The sequence below is a fragment of the Argopecten irradians genome, chromosome 2, assembly GCF_041381155.1.
Source record: "Argopecten irradians isolate NY chromosome 2, Ai_NY, whole genome shotgun sequence".
In the NCBI taxonomy this organism is placed as follows: Eukaryota; Metazoa; Mollusca; class Bivalvia; order Pectinida; family Pectinidae; genus Argopecten; species Argopecten irradians.
In genome coordinates this window covers 29,212,324-29,233,321 of record NC_091135.1, presented here as the reverse complement: position 1 = coordinate 29,233,321, position 20,998 = coordinate 29,212,324, and the positions used below count along the sequence as shown (strand labels likewise).

The following is a 20,998-nucleotide window of genomic DNA, read 5'->3' as shown; positions in this document are numbered from 1 at the left end:
AGAAAGATCCCTTCACAGCTTTCTGAAAAATAGCGGTAACAAACTTTAACTATCAAAATCCAAGATGGCCGCCAGTCGGCCATCTTGTTGACTGATTGGTCCCAAAATGCAATATGCACAACTAGGCCCTAGGGGAACCTACATGTGAAATTTGAGAAAGATCCCTTCACAACTTTCTGAAAAATAGCGGTAACAAACTTTAACTATCAAAATCCAAGATGGCCGCCAGTTCGGCCATCTTGTGGACCGATTGGTCCCAAAATGCAATATGCACAACTAGGGCCCTAGGGAAACCTACATGTGAAATTTGAGAAAGATCCCTTCACAACTTTCTGAGAAATAGCGGTAACAAACTTCAACTATCAAAATCCAAGATGGCCGCCAGTCGGCCATCTTGTTGACAGATTGGTCCCAAAATAGCGCAATATGCACAACTAGGGCCCTAGGGGAACCTACATGTGAAATTTGAGAAAGATCCCTTACACAACTTTCTGAGAAATAGCGGTAACAAACTTTAACTATCAAAATCCAAGATGGCCGCCAGTCGGCCAACATCTTGTTGACCGATTGGTCCCAAAAATGCAATTATGCACAACTAGGGCCCTAGGGGAACCTACATGGTGAAATTTGAGAAAGATTTCCTTCACAACTTTCTGAAAAATAGCGGTAACAAACTTTAACTATCAAAATCCAAGATGGCCGCCAGTCGGCCATCTTGTATGACCGATTGGTCCCAAAATGCAATATGCACAACTAGGGCCCTAGGGGAACGTACATGTGAAATTTGAAGAAAGATCCCTTCAGTACTTTCTGGGAAATAGCGGTAACAAACTTTAACTATCAAAATCCAAGATGGCCGCCAGTCGGCCATCTTGTTGGCCGAATGGTCCCAAAATGCAATATGCACAACTAGGGCCCTAGGGGAACCTACATGTGAAATTTGAGAAAGATCCCTTCACAACTTTCTGAGAAATAGCGGTAACAAACTTTAACTATCAAAATCCAAGATGGCCGCCAGTCGGCCATCTTGTTGACCGATTGGTCCCAAAATGCAATATGCACAACTAGGGCCCTAGGGGAACCTACATGTGAAATTTGAGAGAAAGATTCCTTCACAACTTTCTGAAAAAATAGCGGTAACAAACTTTAACTATCAAAATCCAAGATGGCCGCCAGTCGGCCATCTTGTTGACCGATTGGTCCCAAAATGCAATATGCACAACTAGGGCCCTAGGGGAACGTACATGTGAAATTTGAGAAAGATCCCTTCAGTACTTTCTGGGAAATGCACAACTAGCCCTAGGGGAACGTACATGTGAAATTTGAGAAAGATCCCTTCAGTACTTTCTGGGAAATAGCGTAACAAACTTTAACTATCAAAACTAGGTATCTGATGATGGTGGGCTAAAAATGCCATTGTCGTGATATCAAACACATTGTAGTCTGTTTAACATAGGATACCTTTCCAGTTAAGCATGTATTTATTTCACATCCAATCAAAGCTACCCATCCCTATGTATATACATGTATTCTGGCTGCATTATGAAGATTCCAAATTAAAATATTATTAATCAATATTTCATAAATAATTTGTACCTCAATTTTTTTTGCGCTATACATAAAACGTATATAAGTTTATAATCTTTGAAATGTTGCTCAATTCAATATTGATCGCGTTTGTTTATCAATGTAAATGTTGACATACAGTCCATGAGCCAGCGTACTGGTAAAGAACACATTCTCCTGGAGTTGATCTTGGGGAAGTTGACTGAGTTATCATGCAGTACAAACACACAACACTGGGCAGAGTCACTCTCAGGATCAGCGTGGTACGGCACCGTCAACGTCGACTCGTCCAGACTACCTACTTTTGGTTCCCGCCGAAGGATCAGACCTCCTCCAGTCTTTACCAAATCCATCAGTTCTGTCTTCTCTGGGGTGGGGTACTCAAATTTACCATGGAAGTAAAACTGGCACCCATCAAATAGACCAGGAAGCTGTAAATAAAACATTTAAAACTGTAACCACAACTTACAAATATCAAACATAGATAAGTGTCATTAAAACTAAGGGATAAGAGGGGATAAGGGTTTTATACCGGAATCAGCTTGCCTGTCCATAGAAAAAATTTGCAGATATTCATGCAGGTTTTCAAAACTTTGGTTTCCATGGTACAAGGTCTTTATACACAGGTTTCAAAAAATTTGATCAGACACCTCTTAAACTACTTAATCTGTTTTATTGTACTGGTACCTACCTGTAGTCTGTTGTAAGCCCTGCCCCTGTGTGTTTGTACTTGTACCTAACTGTAGTCTGTTGTTAGTCCTGCCCCTGTGTGTTTGTACTGGTACCTACCTGTAGTCTGTTGTTAGTCCTGTCCATGTGTATCTGTTCTGGTACCTACCTGTAGTCTGTTGTTAGTCCTGTCCATGTGTATCTGTTCTGGTACCTACCTGTAGTCTGTTGTTAGTCCTGCCCCTGTGTGTTTGTACTGGTACCTACCTGTAGTCTGTTGTTAGTCCTGCCCCTGTGTGTTTGTACTGGTACCTACCTGTAGTCTGTTGTTAGTCCTGCCCCTGTGTGTTTGTACTGGTACCTACCTGTAGTCTGTTGTTAGTCCTGCCCCTGTGTGTCTGTACTGGTACCTACCTGTAGTCTGTTGTTAGTCCTGCCCCTGTGTATCTGTACTGGTACCTACCTGTAGTCTGTTGTTAGTCCTGTCCATGTGTATCTGTACTGGTACCTACCTGTAGTCTGTTGTTAGTCCTGTCCATGTGTATCTGTTCTGGTACCTACCTGTAGTCTGTTGTTAGTCCTGCCCCTGTGTGTCTGTGATGGTACTACCTGTAGTCTGTTGTTAGTCCTGTCCATGTGTATCTGTTCTGGTACCTACCTGTAGTCTGTTGTTAGTCCTGCCCCTGTGTATCCTGTGAGGTTAGTCCTGCCCCTGTGTGTCTGTACTGGTACCTACCTGTAGTCTGTTGTTAGTATCCTGTGTGCCTGTACTGGTACCTACCTGTAGTCTGTTGTTAGTGTCCTGCCCCTGTGTGTCTGTACTGGTACCTACCTGTAGTCTGTTGTTAGTCCTGCCCCTGTGTGTCTGTACTGGTACCTACCTGTAGTCTGTTGTTAGTCCTGCCCCTGTGTGTCTGTGATGGTATCTACCTGTGGTCTGTTGTTAGTCCTGCCCCTGTGTATCTGTACTGGTACCTACCTGTAGTCTGTTGTTAGTCCTGTCCATGTGTATCTGTTCTGGTACCTACCTGTAGTCTGTTGTTAGTCCTGCCCCTGTGTATCTGCACTGGTACCTACCTGTAGTCTGTTGTTAGTCCTGCCCATGTGTGTCTGTGATGGTACCTACCTGTAGTCTGTTGTTAGTCCTGCCCCTGTGTGGAGCCTGTGTGTTAGGATTAGTACTGGTTCCTGGTACTTCAAATGCCTCTTCACTGATCCGACTTCCATATTCCAGACATGTATGAACCCCTTAAGTAGATTTTCATATGATAAGTAATGATATAATTGTTTTTCGGCAACTATAGTAATTAGTTTAAGGATAGCAAATCTAGCACCTGGTGAAAACTTTTCATATATTTCACATTTGGATTATTAGAGACCTTTTCTGCCTTAGGGATATGATATTAAGAAGGAAGCCTTGTTATGGGACATTCAGGAAATTCCTCTTGTTGCAATACTACAGCGTACTACATGATGTTACATAATTGTTTTGTCTGTTCTTCTGATTCAAAAGGTTAGCGTGCACAATCTGTCATACCTATGGGTTGACAGAAAAACCTCTTACACTGAATTTGGTGACAAATCAGAGAATGGTAGAAGTAACTAATATATTTCCTCATCACAATAGGTGTGCATGATTAAATCATTGTGTAGCCTGTAAAGTGAATAGACCTCAGCTATGTTGTGTAGAACATGGAATGTGTATAGGAAAGCATTCCTAGTTAGCACACTTACAGTCCATACTGAGGATCCATTTGCCCTGGAGCACTGCCATCAGGTACTTTATGGTCCGAGGACACTGGCCGTCCTGGTTACTACTAGTTATTACATGGGTCACTGTAACAGAAACAAGACATCCCAGCAAACCAAACAATTATCTATGTCTTACAATGGAAAGAAATATCTTTTCTCCGCTCTCTAATGATCATGTCATTTCCTTTTCATGTACAAAATGCAATTAACAATATATAGGGACAAAGGACAAAGCGAAACTTACATAATTATGAAATATGAGATGATCCCTTCAGTATTTGATGACAAATGGTGGTAACAAGAATTGTTAACAAACAGAAAAAAGGACAGACGGCGTACCACGTACGAGAGACGATTTGAATATCCCACCATCTGATAATAGTTGAATAAACAAGAGGCCCAGAGGCCTGTATTGCTCACCTGGTTTGTAAAGCCAAGTTATGTTCTGAAAACAGGTTCATTAGTCCTTTTCTGAAGGAATTTAAATATTTGCCTCTAATTTTCATACTGGGCCCCACTTATTCTGCTCCAGAGGATCAGAGCCAAAATTATATTAATTTTATTCTCCTTACCAAGAGGATGTTTTTGGCCAAACTTGATTACAATCCATGCAGATCTTTATGACTAGTAGTGATTAAAGAATTTATCTTCATTTTCCCTATTGGGCCCCACCCTTCCTGCCCCAAGGGGGTCCAGCCCAATATTTATGCAAACTCTGTTCCCCTTCCCCAGAGGATATTTCTGGCCAAATTTGGTTACAATCTATGTAGAACTTAATGACTAGTAGCGATTTAAGAATTTACCTCTATTTACCATATTGGGCCCCGCCTCTCCTGCCCCCAGGGGGTCAGAGCCAAAATTTATACAAATTCTGCTCCCCTTTCCCAGAGGATGTTTCTGGCCAAATTTAGTTACAATCCATGCAGAACTTTATGACTAGTAGCAATTTAAAGGATTTACCGCTATTTTCCCTATTAGGCCCCGCCCCCAGGTGCTTTGAGCCAAAATTTATACAAACTCTTCAGAGGAGGTTTCTGGCCAAATTTAGTTACAATCCATGCAGAACTCTATGACAAGTAGAGATTTAAAGAATTAACCTCTATTTTCCTTATTGGGCTCCACCCCTCCTGCCCCTGGAGGACAGAGCCGAAATCTATACAAACTCTGTTCCCTTCCCCCAAGGATGTTTGTGGCCAAAGTTGGTTACAGTCCATGTTGAACTCTATGACTAGTAACGATTTAAAGGAAATGTTGACAGACAGACGGACAACGGATGCCACACCATGACAGAAGCTCACCGGCCCTGTGGGCCAGATGAGCTAAAAACTAAAGGCCTCAATCACAAGGTAAGTGTGGTATGTTATCTGGTGTAGCTCACCTTCTGGACAATAGTCCTGTACTACTTTGGCGTTGAGTAAGGCTGCACATCTCTGTAGGGCTATCTTCTGTTCTCTGTTCAGGGCCGTTCCCAGTAGGCATGGCAACTGGTACTCTAATACATCAACAGTCTACAATAAACAGTAACAAGGTTTCAAAACAGTCTACAATCTGACGTAAATATATCATAAAACAGTTTATAATCAAACAAATATACGTTATCTTGAAGTATACAACTAAAGAAAACCAAAATAATTATTTCTCCATAAGATTTGTAATTATGTCTTTAATATGTGTTTGCATGTGGATTTATATGTGAAAATTTTATGAAATCCTCTTTTACAGGAAGTAAAAAACTTTCACACTGGAAACAAATCCTCTTTTACAGTATGTCAAAAAATTAGACATTTAAACATCTTTACTGATTTGACCCTTTTGTCCTTGAATGAGCATGAAGGACCTTGATTTGAAGACGTTTGATAGCTCTATCTTCACCCCAGTTTGATACAAGCTCATAATCAAGCTCTAGGCCTTATGGTCATTGCTTCGTTACTTGACGATTTTAGGTCATTTTAATCGGGAAGTAGTTATGTTACAATGACATTTTGCTAAACTTCTCTCATTTTTCTCAGTACTAGTCTTGTGTTCGATAATTTCACATCTCTAGATATATACTTACCTCTTTCACAATTGTAGCGGGCTGAACAGCTGTTTTCAGGGCAGCCTTGACCTCTTCAGAACGAGCACAGTCCCCTGGTGTATAACCATACAGATTCCTGTGGGATATTAAAAAATTAGTGTTTCAGTTAAGATGAGTACCCAGGTATACAGGTGAAATACCCATTAAACCCTGTCCATTACCCCTAAAAATTGCAGAACGGGTACTGATTACCCCTACAAAGATTTGTATAACGCAATCCAATTATTATGTTCCTTAAACATGAGATGGAATGTAAAATGACCTTTGATCAGATATAAAGTATCAACAAGAGGCCCAGAGAGCCCGTATTGCTCACCTGTTTTTCTTGTTATTTTTTTTTAGTACGCATCATTATCACAAAAACTTCTAATTACAGATAGCAAAATTGACCCCATGATTTGTTTAATATTGAAACCACACTATATAATGATGCTATTAATACCTTATGACTGCGAGTAATTCAATGCTAAGATTCAGAGAAGTTGTTTATATGTAAATTGCCAGATTGACTCTTTTTGGCCCCTCCCTTAAGCTTCTAACCCTGGATGATAGCCCCACCATTTGTACAATTTTGAATCCCTACCCCATAAGGATGCTACAAATGCAATATGAGTGCAATCCCATGCTTATAGTTTCAGAGAAGAAGTCGTTTTCGGTTTATGTGAAAATAGCCAAATTGACCCCTTTTGGCCCCACCCCTGAGGCTCTGGGGGTCAGCCCAATCAATTGTATAATTTAGAATGCCTACGCTATAAGGATGCTACCATTAGGACCTATCATTTGTACAATTTTAAATCCACATCCTATTAGGATGCTACAACTGCAATATGATCATGAGCGCCATCCCATCCTTACTTTCAGAAGAAAAGAAATCGCAAATTTGACCCTTTTGGCCCTGTCCGTCAGGTCCCTGGTGGGGGTCAGACCCATCATTTATACAATTTTATATTCACAATAGCCAAATTGACTCTGGCTCTGCCCCTCAGACCCAGGGAGGTCAGTCCAATCATTTGTACAATTTTGTATCCCGACCCCATAATAATGCTCACCATTGCAATATTAGTGCAATGCCATGCTTTTTTTCAGAGAAGAGGTTGTTTAGAGGGAAAAAGCCAAATTGACCACTTTTGGCCCCGCCTCTCATGCATCACATGGGGGTCAGGGGGTTGTCAGCCCAACCATTTGTACAATTTTCAGTAAGTGCTACCAACCAATTTTTGCGAAATTCCGACCAGCAGTTATGAAGTTGATTTTGTAAATTGTTGACAGAGAGAGAGCCACCGGGGTATGGCATAAGCTCACCTTCTGACCAGGTGAGCTATAAAGACCAAAACAGACACACACTTTGCCCTGCTGAGGGAGTCCTAATAAGGTTAACCTTGTCGAAAGAGAAGCCCCTGGGGAGACCAACAGACACACATTGTACCCTGTAGGGGAAGTTATGATGTTTACCTTGTCGTAAGGGAAGCCCCTCGGGAGACCAACAGAGACACACACTGTACCCTGCCATGGGAGACAGCATCATGAAGGGGTGTAGCATTCTCTGTGCCTGGGACATCAATGAGAGCCCCATGATCCAGTAACAGTCGCGCAATGTCTACATAACCATGATGGCAGGCTTCGTGCTGAAAAAAAATCACATTAGTCTCACTCATTGTTTGATTGATTGTGTTTTATGATTTTAAGTTCAAATATCATGTTATTGCAATCAAAAGACTACCAAAGATGCAACACCGCAGACGAATGGTAAGTATTATCTATCAAAAATAGGAGCAGATGAAAAAGTATTTTTCTTCAGTGACAAAAGTTACTAACATTACACTATTACCATCATTGATTGTTTGAGATTCTTGTTTTACTTCAACATAAAAATATTTAATTGCATCATGTAACAAGAGATCCCAGAGGGATCTTGGCGCCCACCACAGAATGATCTATGTCTGACAATGGAAAAAGGGATCTTTTCCCTGCTTTTCAAACTTTTTCAAACATACTACATATAAAATTTCAGACAGATCGCTTCATTACTTTCTGAGAAACAGTGGTGAAATCCAAGATGATGGCCGCTTTGCCATCTTGTTGAAGGATTAGTCCCAAAGGTATTATGCACAACTAAGGCCCAATGGGAACCTATGCATGGAATTTGAGAGATATCCCTTCAGTAATTTCTGACAAATAGCGGTAACTATCAAAATCCAAGATGGCAGCCAGGTGTCCATCTTGTTGACCGATAAGTCTCAAATTGCAATATGCACAACTAGGGCCCTAAGGGAACCTATGTATGGAAGTTGAGAGATCCCTTCAACAATTTCTGAAAAATAGTGATATCAAACTTTAACTACCAAAACCAAGATGGCCACCGGTCGGCCATCTTGTTGACCGATCAGTCTCAAATTGCAATATGCACACAACAAGGGTCCTAGGGCAAGCTACATATGAAATTTGAGAAAGATCCCTTCAACACTTTCTGAAAAATAGTGATATCAAACTTTAACTACCAAAACCAAGATGGCCACCGGTCGGCCAACTTGTTGACCGATCAGTCTCAAATTGCAATATGCACAACAAGGGTCCTAGGGCAAGCTACATATGAAATTTGAGAAAGATCCCTTCAGTACTTTCTGAGAAATAGCGGTAACAAACTTTTCTATCAAAATCTAAGATGGCGGCTGGTCGGCCATCTTGTTGCCCGATCAGTCTCAAATTGTAATATGCACAACTAGGGCCCTAGGGGAACCTACATATGAAATTTGAGAAAGATCTCTTCAGTACTTTCTGTGAAATAGCGGTAACAAACTTTATCTATCAAAATCTAAGATGGCACCGGTCGGCCATCTTGTTGACCGATCAGTCTCAAATTGCAATATGCACAACAAGGGTCCTAGGGGAAGCTACATATGAAGTTTGAGAAAGATCCCTTCAGTACTTTCTGAGAAATAGCGGTAACAAACTTTAACTATCAAAATCCAAGATGACTGCTGGCCGGCCATCTTGTTGACCGATCAGTCTAAAATTGCAATATGCACAACAAGGGTCCTAGGGAAAGCTACATATGAAGTTTGAGAAAGATCCCTTCAGTACTTTCTGAGAAATAGCGGTAACAAACTTTAACTATCAAAATCCAAGATGGCGGCCGGTCAGCCATCTTGTTGACTGATCAGTCTCAAATTGCAATATGCACAACTAGGGTCCTAGGGGAACCTACATATGAAATTTGAGAAAGATCCCTTCAGTACTTTGAGAAATAGCGGTAACAAGAATTGTTAACGGACGGCAGACGGACCACGGATGAAAGGCGATTTGAATAGCCCACCATCTGATGATGGTGGGCTAAAAATCCATGATACTATGCTCTATATATGGATTATGCAGCCAACAAAATCAAAACAAATTATTTTATATGTATTTTTGTGTTAATTACACATGCTTATACATGATTAAACATCAATTATTGTCCAAATGGTAAATATTATTTATGCTCGGCGGTGGAGCATTTTTATAATGAATAAAAGCCAAAGTTCCCAGCAAGGATTTACTTATGGGCCAGGTGAGCTAAAAATCAGAATATTTCAGAGATCATAAATATCTTGTTTATTTCATGATATATACATTGTACATACCAGGGGGGTCCACCCTGCATTATCTCTTGTATTCGGTGTGGCACCTTCTTCTAACAGCTCCTTGACCTTCACAAAGTCGCCCTAATAATACAAATATTCCATAAACAACACCTCCGACTAGAACGCTTTACTGTAACTAATTATAAATATATAGGAAAGTTGTAGTTATACACATATAGCTAGCACATTCAACACTGCCATACACAGGATGTAAATCTTATTCTGACTTTTAAACAGTAAAAGAAGTCTACACTAGTTGTCTCCCCTATTATATGCTTAACTGTCAAGGTTTCACCTTCGAATTAACACATGGTTCATCATTCTGATAAAAGATAATTTCAACAAGAAGTAGAGGTATTGCTAATTTACCCCAGACACGCAATGTTGCTCATACTAGTGACTGCTTCATGTTAAGAAAGAACACCCCAAGATGTTTTTATCAGAATCAGAAGAACTAGTACTACTTAATATCCAAGTTTATGGTACATGGTAGTGTACAGCTAACATTTGCTGTCAATAGTATTATGTCATCAACTTCAATGCACAACTTTCTTGCATCAATGTAAATAACAGATTTTTTTTCCCAACTAACATAAAACAAACCAACAAAAGATCTTATGTTAAAGATATAGAGATTAAGTTTTTTTTTCCATACATTTACCTGATACAGCTGACCTGTAAGAGGGTTTGTTGTAATTTCCATACATTTACCTTGATACAGCTGACCTGTAAGGGAGTTTGTTGTAATACATTTACCTTGATACAGCTGACCTGTAAGGGAGTTTGTTGTTATACATTTACCTTGATACAGCTGACCTGTAAGGGAGTTTGTTGTTATACATTTACCTTGATACAGCTAACCTGACCTGTAGGGAGTTTGTTGTAATACATTTATCCTTGATATAGCTGACCTGATGAGGGAGTTTGTTGTTATACATTTACCTTGACAAAGCTGACATGTAGGGAGTTTGTTGTAATACATTTACCTTGATACAGCTGACCTGTAAGGGAGTTTGTTGTAATACATTTACCTTGATACAGCTAACCTGTAAGGGAGTTTGTTGTTATACATTTACCTTGATACAGCTGACCTGTAAGGGAGTTTGTTGTAATACATTTACCTTGATACAGCTAACCTGTAAGGGAGTTTGTTGTTACATATTTACCTTGATACAGCTGACCTGTAAGGGAGTTTGCTGTTATACATTTACCTTGATACAGCTGACCTGTAAGGGAGTTTGTTGTTATACATTTACCTTGATACAGCTGACCTGTAAGGGAGTTTGTTGTTATACCTTGATACAGCTACCTGTAAGATTTACCTTGATACAGCTGACCTGTAAGGGAGTTTGTTGTTATACATTTACCTTGATACAGCTGACCTGTAAGGAGTTTGTTGTAATACATTTACCTTGATACAGCTGACCTGTAGGGATTTGTGTTATACATTTACCTTGATACAGCTGACCTGTAAGGGAGTTTGTTGTTATACATTTACCTTGATACAGCTGACCTGTAAGGGAGTTTGTTGTTATACATTTACCTTGATACAGCTGACCTGTAAGGGAGTTTGTTGTAATACATTTACCTTGATACAGCTGACCTGTAAGGGAGTTTGGTTGTTATACATTTACCTTGATACAGCTGACCTGTAAGGGAGTTTGTTGTTATACATTTACCTTGATACAGCTGACCTGTAAGGGAGTTTGTTGTTATACATTTACCTTGATACAGCTGACCTGTAAGGGAGTTTGTTGTTATACATTTACCTTGATACAGCTGACCTGTAAGGGAGTTTGTTGTTATACATTTACCTTGATACAGCTGACTTGTAAGGGAGTTTGTTGTAATACATTTACCTTGACAAAGCTGACCTGTAAGGGAGTTTGTTGTTATACATTTACCTTGATACAGCTGACCTGTAAGGGAGTTTGTTGTTATACATTTACCTTGATACAGCTGACCTGTAAGGGAGTTTGTTGTTATACATTTACCTTGATACAGCTGACCTGTAAGGGAGTTTGTTGTTATACATTTACCTTGATACAGCTGACCTGTAAGGGAGTTTGTTGTTATACATTTACCTTGATACAGCTGACCTGTAAGGGAGTTTGTTGTTATACATTTACCTTGATACAGCTGACCTGTAAGGGAGTTTGTTGTTATACATTTACCTTGATACAGCTGACCTGTAAGGGAGTTTTTGTTGTTATACATTTACCTTGATACAGCTGACCTGTAAGGGAGTTTGTTGTTATACATTTACCTTGATACAGCTGACCTGTAAGGGAGTTTGTTGTTATACATTTACCTTGATACAGCTGACCTGTAAGGGAGTTTGTTGTTATACATTTACCTTGATACAGCTGACCTGTAAGGGAGTTTGTTGTTATACATTTACCTTGATACAGCTGACCTGTAAGGGAGTTTGTTGTTATACATTTACCTTGATACAGCTGACCTGTAAGGGAGTTTGTTGTTATACATTTACCTTGATACAGCTGACCTGTAAGGGAGTTTGTTGTTATACATTTACCTTGATACAGCTGACCTGTAAGGGAGTTTGTTGTTATACATTTACCTTGATACAGCTGACCTGTAAGGGAGTTTGTTGTTATACATTACTGAAGCTACCATTGTATTTTACCTTGATACAGCTGACCTGTAAGGGAGTTTGTTGTTATACATTTACCTTGACAAAGCTGACCTGTAAGGGAGTTTGCCGTTATACATTTACCTTGATACAGCTAACCTCTAAGGGAGTGTGCTGTTATACATTTACCTTGGTACAGCTGACCTGTAAGGGAGTTTGCCGTTATACATTTACCTTGATACAGCTGACTTGTAAGGGAGTTTGTTGTTATACATTTACCTTGATACAGCTAACCTGTAAGGGAGTTTGCTGTTATACATTTACCTTGATACAGCTGACCTGTAAGGGAGTTTCACCCTTGGCGTTTCTTCTCTCCAACTCATTCACAGCCTTTTTCTTCCCTGAGCTGACCAGGGGTGACATGTTTAAGCCCTGCAGACTTTGACCTTGAGTGACCTTCAGACTGGGTTGCTGGGGATGATAAGGTACTAGTTGTTGTTTTCCCTGTCACTAGAGCAGGAGATAAACTCCTTCGTGATTTCTTTTTTCCTGAACTATCAGTAATCTTCTCGGTCGTGATACACCCAATAGAATGCCTTTTATTGCCCCCTTTTTTCTTTGGTTTGTTTTCCTTCATTTCTGTTTCACTGCTGTCCTTGTCCAGGAATCGGACTCTTAAATTCCTTGCATTCTTTACAGGTAAGCTCCTCCTCCTTTGTGTTTTTGATGTCTTATCTGATGTTGGTGTGGAGGTGCTCTTATCCTTGGGTGTGTCAACAGCAAGACGTTTCTGACTTGACATTGAAGATGACCTTGGAGATTTTGTCCTTGACCTCGCTGACCTTGGACTGTCCAAGTTATCACTGTTATTGATGTTAACTGCTGGTGCCTCATCATTGTTATGTAAAATAGATTGTCTGGGAGAATTAGAAAGTGTTGACCTCGGCCTTGCTGACCTTGACCTGGTTTGATCATTTTTATCACTTTTTACTGGTACTTCCTCTTGTACTTTCCCATGAACTACTTGTTCCTTTTCGGTCATATTATCATCATCATCATCATCATCATCATCAGTATGTCCAAAATGCTGTGTCATGGTGCTCTGATTGGCTGGAACAGACTCCCTGGTACCCAGCTTTGATGCTGGACTAGATATAGCACCTCCTTTGGTATTGGGTAGTTGTCTCCCTTTTCCTGGTGTAGATCTGCCATTCTGCTGCTTGGATGGATTTGGCTGCTTTGTGTTTGATTCAATGGTGGAATTTTTGTGGTCACTTGTTGAAGTCAATGGTCTTGACTGGCTAATCTGATCATCTGAAGAAACAAAGAACTATATCAAAGCAGAAAGGACAATGATTCTAGTCCTGACAATCAAACACTATAAAAATATGTATTATATAGAGTTGTTTCCTTTCAATAAATTGTTTTTCTTATCCAGATCACTGGAGAAACATAAAGAACAGAAATAACACAAAGTAGAAGAACAGTAAGGACTTGTACATCTAATCTTAATGTTAGGAAAATTAAAAGGGACGAATGTTTAATGTATTGACAGCACATTGATTAATATGATTCACATTTTATCATTTTACTGCAATCCTGGTAAAATGATATCAGCAATTTACTTCTCAGCAGGAGAAGCTATATATGCCTGAATTCCTGGGTTTGGTCTCTGGAAAAAGGGAGCTTATGAATTAAATCTAATCAAAACACCATTAAGCCAAATTCATGTAAATCCTTTCAGTCTGACAAGAATTTTTCACACCAACCAATTATAGCTATCTTTGATGATCAAATCTGAACTGATTCCCAACACTAAAATTTATCATCTCATTTAGAATTTAGTTGGTTAAATAAGAATAACACTATAGCCTTTACAATGTTATGAACTAAGACAAAAATTATTAATATAAAGGTCACAGTCAAAACAATACATTTTTAGTAGTTGGGAACAAATTCCTAATAAAAAAGTTGATATTAATACCCTGACAATCTGTGGGTTAAATAAGTACACAGACATATTTTTGGAAAACATTGTTTTCCATCAATACAAAATAATGTATACTGCAGACTTTTTTTGTATTTTTATATTGTACATAAATACAAGAGCCAAAGATAATAGATAGGAGTTGTAACATATTTTCAGGATTTCACTTTCAATAAACTATCTGATGGGTGCACGTGGAACTAGGCAGGGGATATACAAAGAAATACAAGAGCCAAAGATAACAGATAGGAGTTGTAACATGTTTTATGGATTTCACTTTCAATAAACTATCTGATGGGTGCACGTGGGAACTAGGGCAGGGGATATACTAAGAAAAACAAGACCAAAGAGTCAACATATAGGAGACTTGTTATATTTTTACATGTTATTATATGGATTTCAGCTTTCAATAAACTCTAATGATGGGTGGATCAAGGCAGGGGATATACAAAGAAATACAAGACCAAAGATAACAGATAGGAGTTGTAACATGTATTATGGATTTCACTTTCAATAAACTATCTGATGGGTGGAACTAGGCAGGGGAAATAACCCTATATTTATATAACAGACTTTACCTGAGACATTGGAGTGACTTTTCTTTGGTTGATTGGTCAGTATTTCTTCCAGTCTCTGAGACAAACTGACCAGGGTGAAGAGTTGACGGTTGACCTGTGCATCACGGACATCAGTTGGAATGTGGCAGACTGGACAGCTCTTCCCCAGGACATCTTCACAGCAGTCTCTGTAACCACCAATATTACAGTAGTATGTGTATACCACAGCAGTCACTGTAACCACCAATATTATAGTAGTATATGTATACCACAGCAGTCTCTGTAACCACCAATATTACAGTAGTATGTGTATACCACAGCAGTCACTGTAACCACCAATATTATAGTAGCATATGTATACCACAGCAGTCACTGTAACCACCAATATTACAGTAGTATGTGTATACCACAGCAGTCACTGTAACCACCAATATTATAGTAGTACATGTATACCACAACAGTCTCTGTAACCACCAATATTACAGTAATATGTGTATACCACAGCAGTCTCTGTAACCACCAATATTACAGTAATATGTGTATACCACAGCAGTCTCTGTAACCACCAATATTACAGTAATATGTGTATACCACAGCAGTCACTGTAACCACCAATATTATAGTAATATGTGTATACCACAACAGTCACTGCAACCACCAATATAACAGTAATATGTGTATACCACAGCAGTCTCTGTAACCACCAATATTACAGTAATATGTGTATACCACAGCAGTCTCTGTAACCACCAATATTACAGTAATATGTGTATACCACAGCAGTCTCTGCAACCACCAATATTATAGTAGTATGTGTATACCACAGCAGTCACTGTAACCACCAATATTATAGTAATATGTGTATACCACAACAGTCACTGCAACCACCAATATTACAGTAATATGTGTATACCACAGCAGTCTCTGTAACCACCAAATATTACAGTAATATGTGTATACCACAGCAGTCTCTGTAACCACCAATATTATAGTAGTATGTGTATACCACAACAGTCACTAGTACTGTAACCACCAATATTATAGTAGTATGTGTATAACACAACAGTCACTGTAACCACCAATATTATAGTAGTATGTGTTTACCACAACAGTCACTGTAACCACCAATATTATAGTAGTATGTGTATAACACAACAGTCACTGTAACCACCAATATTATAGTAGTATGTGTATACTACAGCAGTCTCTGTAACCACCAATATTATAGTAGTATGTGTATACCACAGCAGTCTCTGTAACCACCAATATTATAGTAGTATGTGTATAACACAACAGTCACTGTAACCACCAATATTATAGTAGTATGTGTATAACACAGCAGTCTCTGTAACCACCAATATTATAGTAGTATGTGTATACCACAGCAGTCTCTCTGTAACCACCAATATTACAGTAATATGTGTATACCACAGCAGTCACTGTAACCACCAATATTATAGTAATATGTGTATACCACAACAGTCACTGCAACCACCAATATAACAGTAATATGTGTATACCACAGCAGTCTCTGTAACCACCAATATTACAGTAATATGTGTATACCACAGCAGTCTCTGTAACCACCAATATTACAGTAATATGTGTATACCACAGCAGTCTCTGTAACCACCAATATTATAGTAATATGTGTATACCACAGCAGTCACTGTAACCACCAATATTATAGTAACATGTGTATACCACAACAGTCACTGCAACCACCAATATAACAGTAATATGTGTATACCACAGCAGTCTCTGTAACCACCAATATTACAGTAATATGTGTATACCACAGCAGTCTCTGTAACCACCAATATTATAGTAGTATGTGTATACCACAACAGTCACTAGTACTGTAACCACCAATATTATATAGTAGTATGTGTATAACACAACAGTCACTGTAACCACCAATATTATAGTAGTATGTGTATACCACAACAGTCACTGTAACCACCAATATTATAGTAGTATGTGTATAACACAACAGTCACTGTAACCACCAATATTATAGTAGTATGTGTATACTACAGCAGTCTCTGTAACCACCAATATTATAGTAGTATGTGTATACCACAGCAGTCTCTGTAACCACCAATATTATAGTAGTATGTGTATAAACACAACAGTCACTGTAACCACCAATATTATAGTAGTATGTGTGTATAACACAGCAGTCTCTGTAACCACCAATATTATAGTAGTATGTGTATACCACAGCAGTCTCTGTAACCACCAATATTATAGTAGTATGTGTATAACACAACAGTCACTGTAACCACCAATATTATAGTATTATGTGTATAACACAACAGTCACTGTAACCACCAATATTATAGTAGTATGTGTATACCACAACAGTCACTGTAACCACCAATATTATAGTAGTATGTGTATACCACAGCAGTCTCTGTAACCACCAATATTATAGTAGTATGTGTATACCACAACAGTCACTGTAACCACCAATATTATAGTAGTATGTGTATACCACAGCAGTCTCTGTAACCACCAATATTACAGTAGTATGTGTATACCACAGCAGTCATTGTAACCACCAATATTTTAGTAGTATGTGTATACCACAACAGTCTCTGTAACCACCAATATTATAGTAGTATGTGTATACCACAACAGTCACTGTAACCACCAATATTATAGTAGTATGTGTATACCACAGCAGTCTCTGTAACCACCAATATTATAGTAGTATATGTGTATACCACAACAGTCTCTGTAACCACCAATATTATAGTAGTATGTGTATACCACAACAGTCACTGTAACCACCAATATTATAGTAGTATGTGTATACCACAACAGTCTCTGTAACCACCAATATTATAGTAGTATGTGTATACCACAACAGTCTCTGTAACCACCAATATTATAGTAGTATGTGTATACCACAACAGTCACTGTAACCACCAATATTATAGTAGTATGTGTATACCACAACAGTCTCTGTAACCACCAATATTATAGTAGTATATGTGTATACCACAGTAGTCTCTGTAACCACCAATATTATAGTAGTATATGTGTATACCACAGCAGTCTCTGTAACCACCAATATTATAGTAGTATATGTGTATACCACAGCAGTCTCTGTAACCACCAATATTATAGTAGTATGTGTATACCACAACAGTCTCTGTAACCACCAATATTATAGTAGTATGTGTATACCACAGCAGTCTCTGTAACCACCAATATTATAGTAGTATGTGTATACCACAACAGTCTCTGTAACCACCAATATTATAGTAGTATGTGTATACCACAACAGTCTCTGTAACCACCAATATTATAGTAGTATATGTGTATACTACAGCAGTCTCTGTAACCACCAATATTATAGTAGTAAATGTGTATACTACAGCAGTCTCTGTAACCACCAATATTATAGTAGTATGTGTATACCACAACAGTCTCTGTAACCACCAATATTATAGAAGTATATGTGTATACCACAGTAGTCTCTGTAACCACCAATATTATAGTAGTATATGTGTATACCACAACAGTCACTGTAACCACCAATATTATAGTAGTATGTGTATACCACAACAGTCTCTGTAACCACCAATATTATAGTAGTATGTGTGTATACCACAACAGTCTCTGTAACCACCAATATTATAGTAGTATATGTGTATACCACAGCAGTCTCTGTAACCACCAATATTATAGTAGTATGTGTATACCACAACAGTCACTGTAACCACCAATATTATAGTAGTATGTGTATACCACAGCAGTCACTGTAACCACCAATATTATAGTAGTATATGTGTATACCACAGCAGTCACTGTAACCACCAATATTATAGTAGTATGTGTATACCACAGCAGTCACTGTAACCACCAATATTATAGTAGTATATGTGTATACCACAGCAGTCTCTGTAACCACCAATATTATAGTAGTATGTGTATACCACAACAGTCTCTGTAACCACCAATATTATAGTAGTATGTGTATACCACAGCAGTCTCTGTAACCACCAATATTATAGTAGTATGTGTATACCACAACAGTCACTGTAACCACCAATATCATAGTAGTATGTGTATACCACAACAGTCTCTGTAACCACCAATATTATAGTAGTATATGTATACCACAACAGCAGTCACTGTAACCACCAATATCATAGTAGTATGTGTATACCACAACAGTCACTGTAACCACCAATATTATAGTAGTAGTATGTGTGTATACCACAACAGTCTCTGTAACCACCAATATTATAGTAGTATATGTGTATACCACAGCAGTCACTGTAACCACCAATATTATAGTAGTATGTGTATACCACAAGTCTTTGTAACCACCAATATTATAGTAGTATGTGTATACCACAACAGTCTCTGTAACAACCAATATTATAGTAGTATGTGTATACCACAGCAGTCTCTGTAACCACCAATATCATAGTAGTATGTGTATACCACAGCAGTCACTGTAACCACCAATATTATAGTAGTATATGTATACCACAGCAGTCACTGTAACCACCAATATTATAGTAGTATATGTGTATACCACAGCAGTCTCTGTAACCACCAATATTATAGTAGTATGTGTATACCACAACAGTCTCTGTAACCACCAATATTATAGTAGTATATGTGTATACTACAGCAGTCACTGTAACCACCAATATTATAGTAGTATGTGTATACCACAGCAGTCTCTGTAATTACAAATCCGAGACCTAGAATGAAGGTGAAGGCCATTCATTTGACGATCACTTGATATCCATTAATGTTAGCATGCTACAGGCACAATATCAGGTCTCTGCACCTATAGATTCTTGAAAAGTCGTTGCCAGAATGGGAAAGGGTGACACTGCTTGATATTGGACGCCACAACATGACATTAGCATCTCCAAACAGGTGAAGTAAAAATCCTTACAATATTTCTATGGATAACTTTTAGTACCATGTTTATGCATAAAGCTTAAGGTTGTTTCATCTCTAATATTTTAGGGGTAACTATCACTGTCGTTATATGGACTATAGTGCAAATGAAAGCATTTCAAGCGGTAACACAACTGAGTAATCACAGGCCTACTTCCTTTGAAGATTTATATAAAGCCCAACTTCAAAAGACCAAACTACTTGTCATATCAGTTGCCTCTTGCCTTAAGTTTTGCTATGACAATGACGTAGTCTAGGGGTGGATATAAAGACAGTGATAATAACCCCTAGCTAGAATAAATATCAATAGCAAGGATAAGTCTAATCCATGTGTACATAAAATGAAATGAACTATATCGTAATCATTTTGAACTTTGTGTTGCTATTATCAAATAGTTAATCTTAATTAACATACAAAAGTGGAAAAAAAATACATTGTCATGTAGTAAATGTATTATTTTCTCCTTCTTTACATTTTCTTCTCACCTGCAATAGATATGTTCACAGCTGCCGAGGGTACAAGGACTACTTGCAATTTTTTTGCTAAAACAAATGAAATTTATTTTAATTTTAAAGAATATAACAGTCCACCGATAAAACTGGTTATCAATTAGGTCATTTGCAGGATATAAACAGCTTTTTACTCTGTAATTATCTACATCTGGACGAATGAGGTATGTTATATGGAAGTTTTCTGAATTTTGAAATATGCCCCAAAATAATTGGGCAGGCGTGAATGAGAATCTAGGAATTAATTAATTTACAATTTATGGCCTAATGATAGCAGTGGTAGTGATTTATTTTTAATTACAAAGTTTCAGTTTAAAATCAGATTTTGACAACTTTATCAAAACTACGAGTTCTTCAACCCAAAAGGCTTAAAGTACTAGAAATCAATTGCAACCACATAATTCATGATAAATTATTCTCCTCGGTCTCTGCGTATCGTCAGAAACCGTCTGAAGTAACGTGTTAGGTTGTAAAATACCAAGAGCAAAGATGGTGCATATAAATAGTAAATATTAACGATCAATAAATAATTTTAGCAATAACTACAAGTATAAATCAAATCACGATTTTTAAGCGAGCTAAATATACCATTTAGAACATTTTAGTAGCGACTGCAGTTGAGACAATGCCGATCGTGTGTGCTCGTACTGAACAGCCATTTTTGTTTACATTTCACCCTCCAGCTGATTTCAGTTTCCCGCCAAGGAACACCTCCGGAAATAGCTTACATATTAC

The 20,998-nt window shown here is 38.2% G+C and overlaps 1 protein-coding gene across 1 annotated transcript; it reads right to left on the bottom strand.

Moving 5' to 3' along the window:
- Positions 1 to 1,302: 1,302 nt before the first annotated feature.
- LOC138315063 (BRCA1-associated RING domain protein 1-like) lies at positions 1,303 to 20,991 on the bottom strand. Its single transcript, XM_069255795.1, is given in 12 exon segments — positions 1,303 to 1,997; positions 3,362 to 3,483; positions 3,970 to 4,071; positions 5,366 to 5,495; positions 6,044 to 6,140; positions 7,517 to 7,689; positions 9,685 to 9,765; positions 12,602 to 12,716; positions 12,718 to 13,591; positions 14,843 to 15,009; positions 20,240 to 20,296; positions 20,852 to 20,991. Coding segments are annotated over 12 exon segments (2,325 nt in total). The 5' UTR covers positions 20,923 to 20,991; the 3' UTR covers positions 1,303 to 1,661.
- Positions 20,992 to 20,998: the final 7 nt, after the last annotated feature.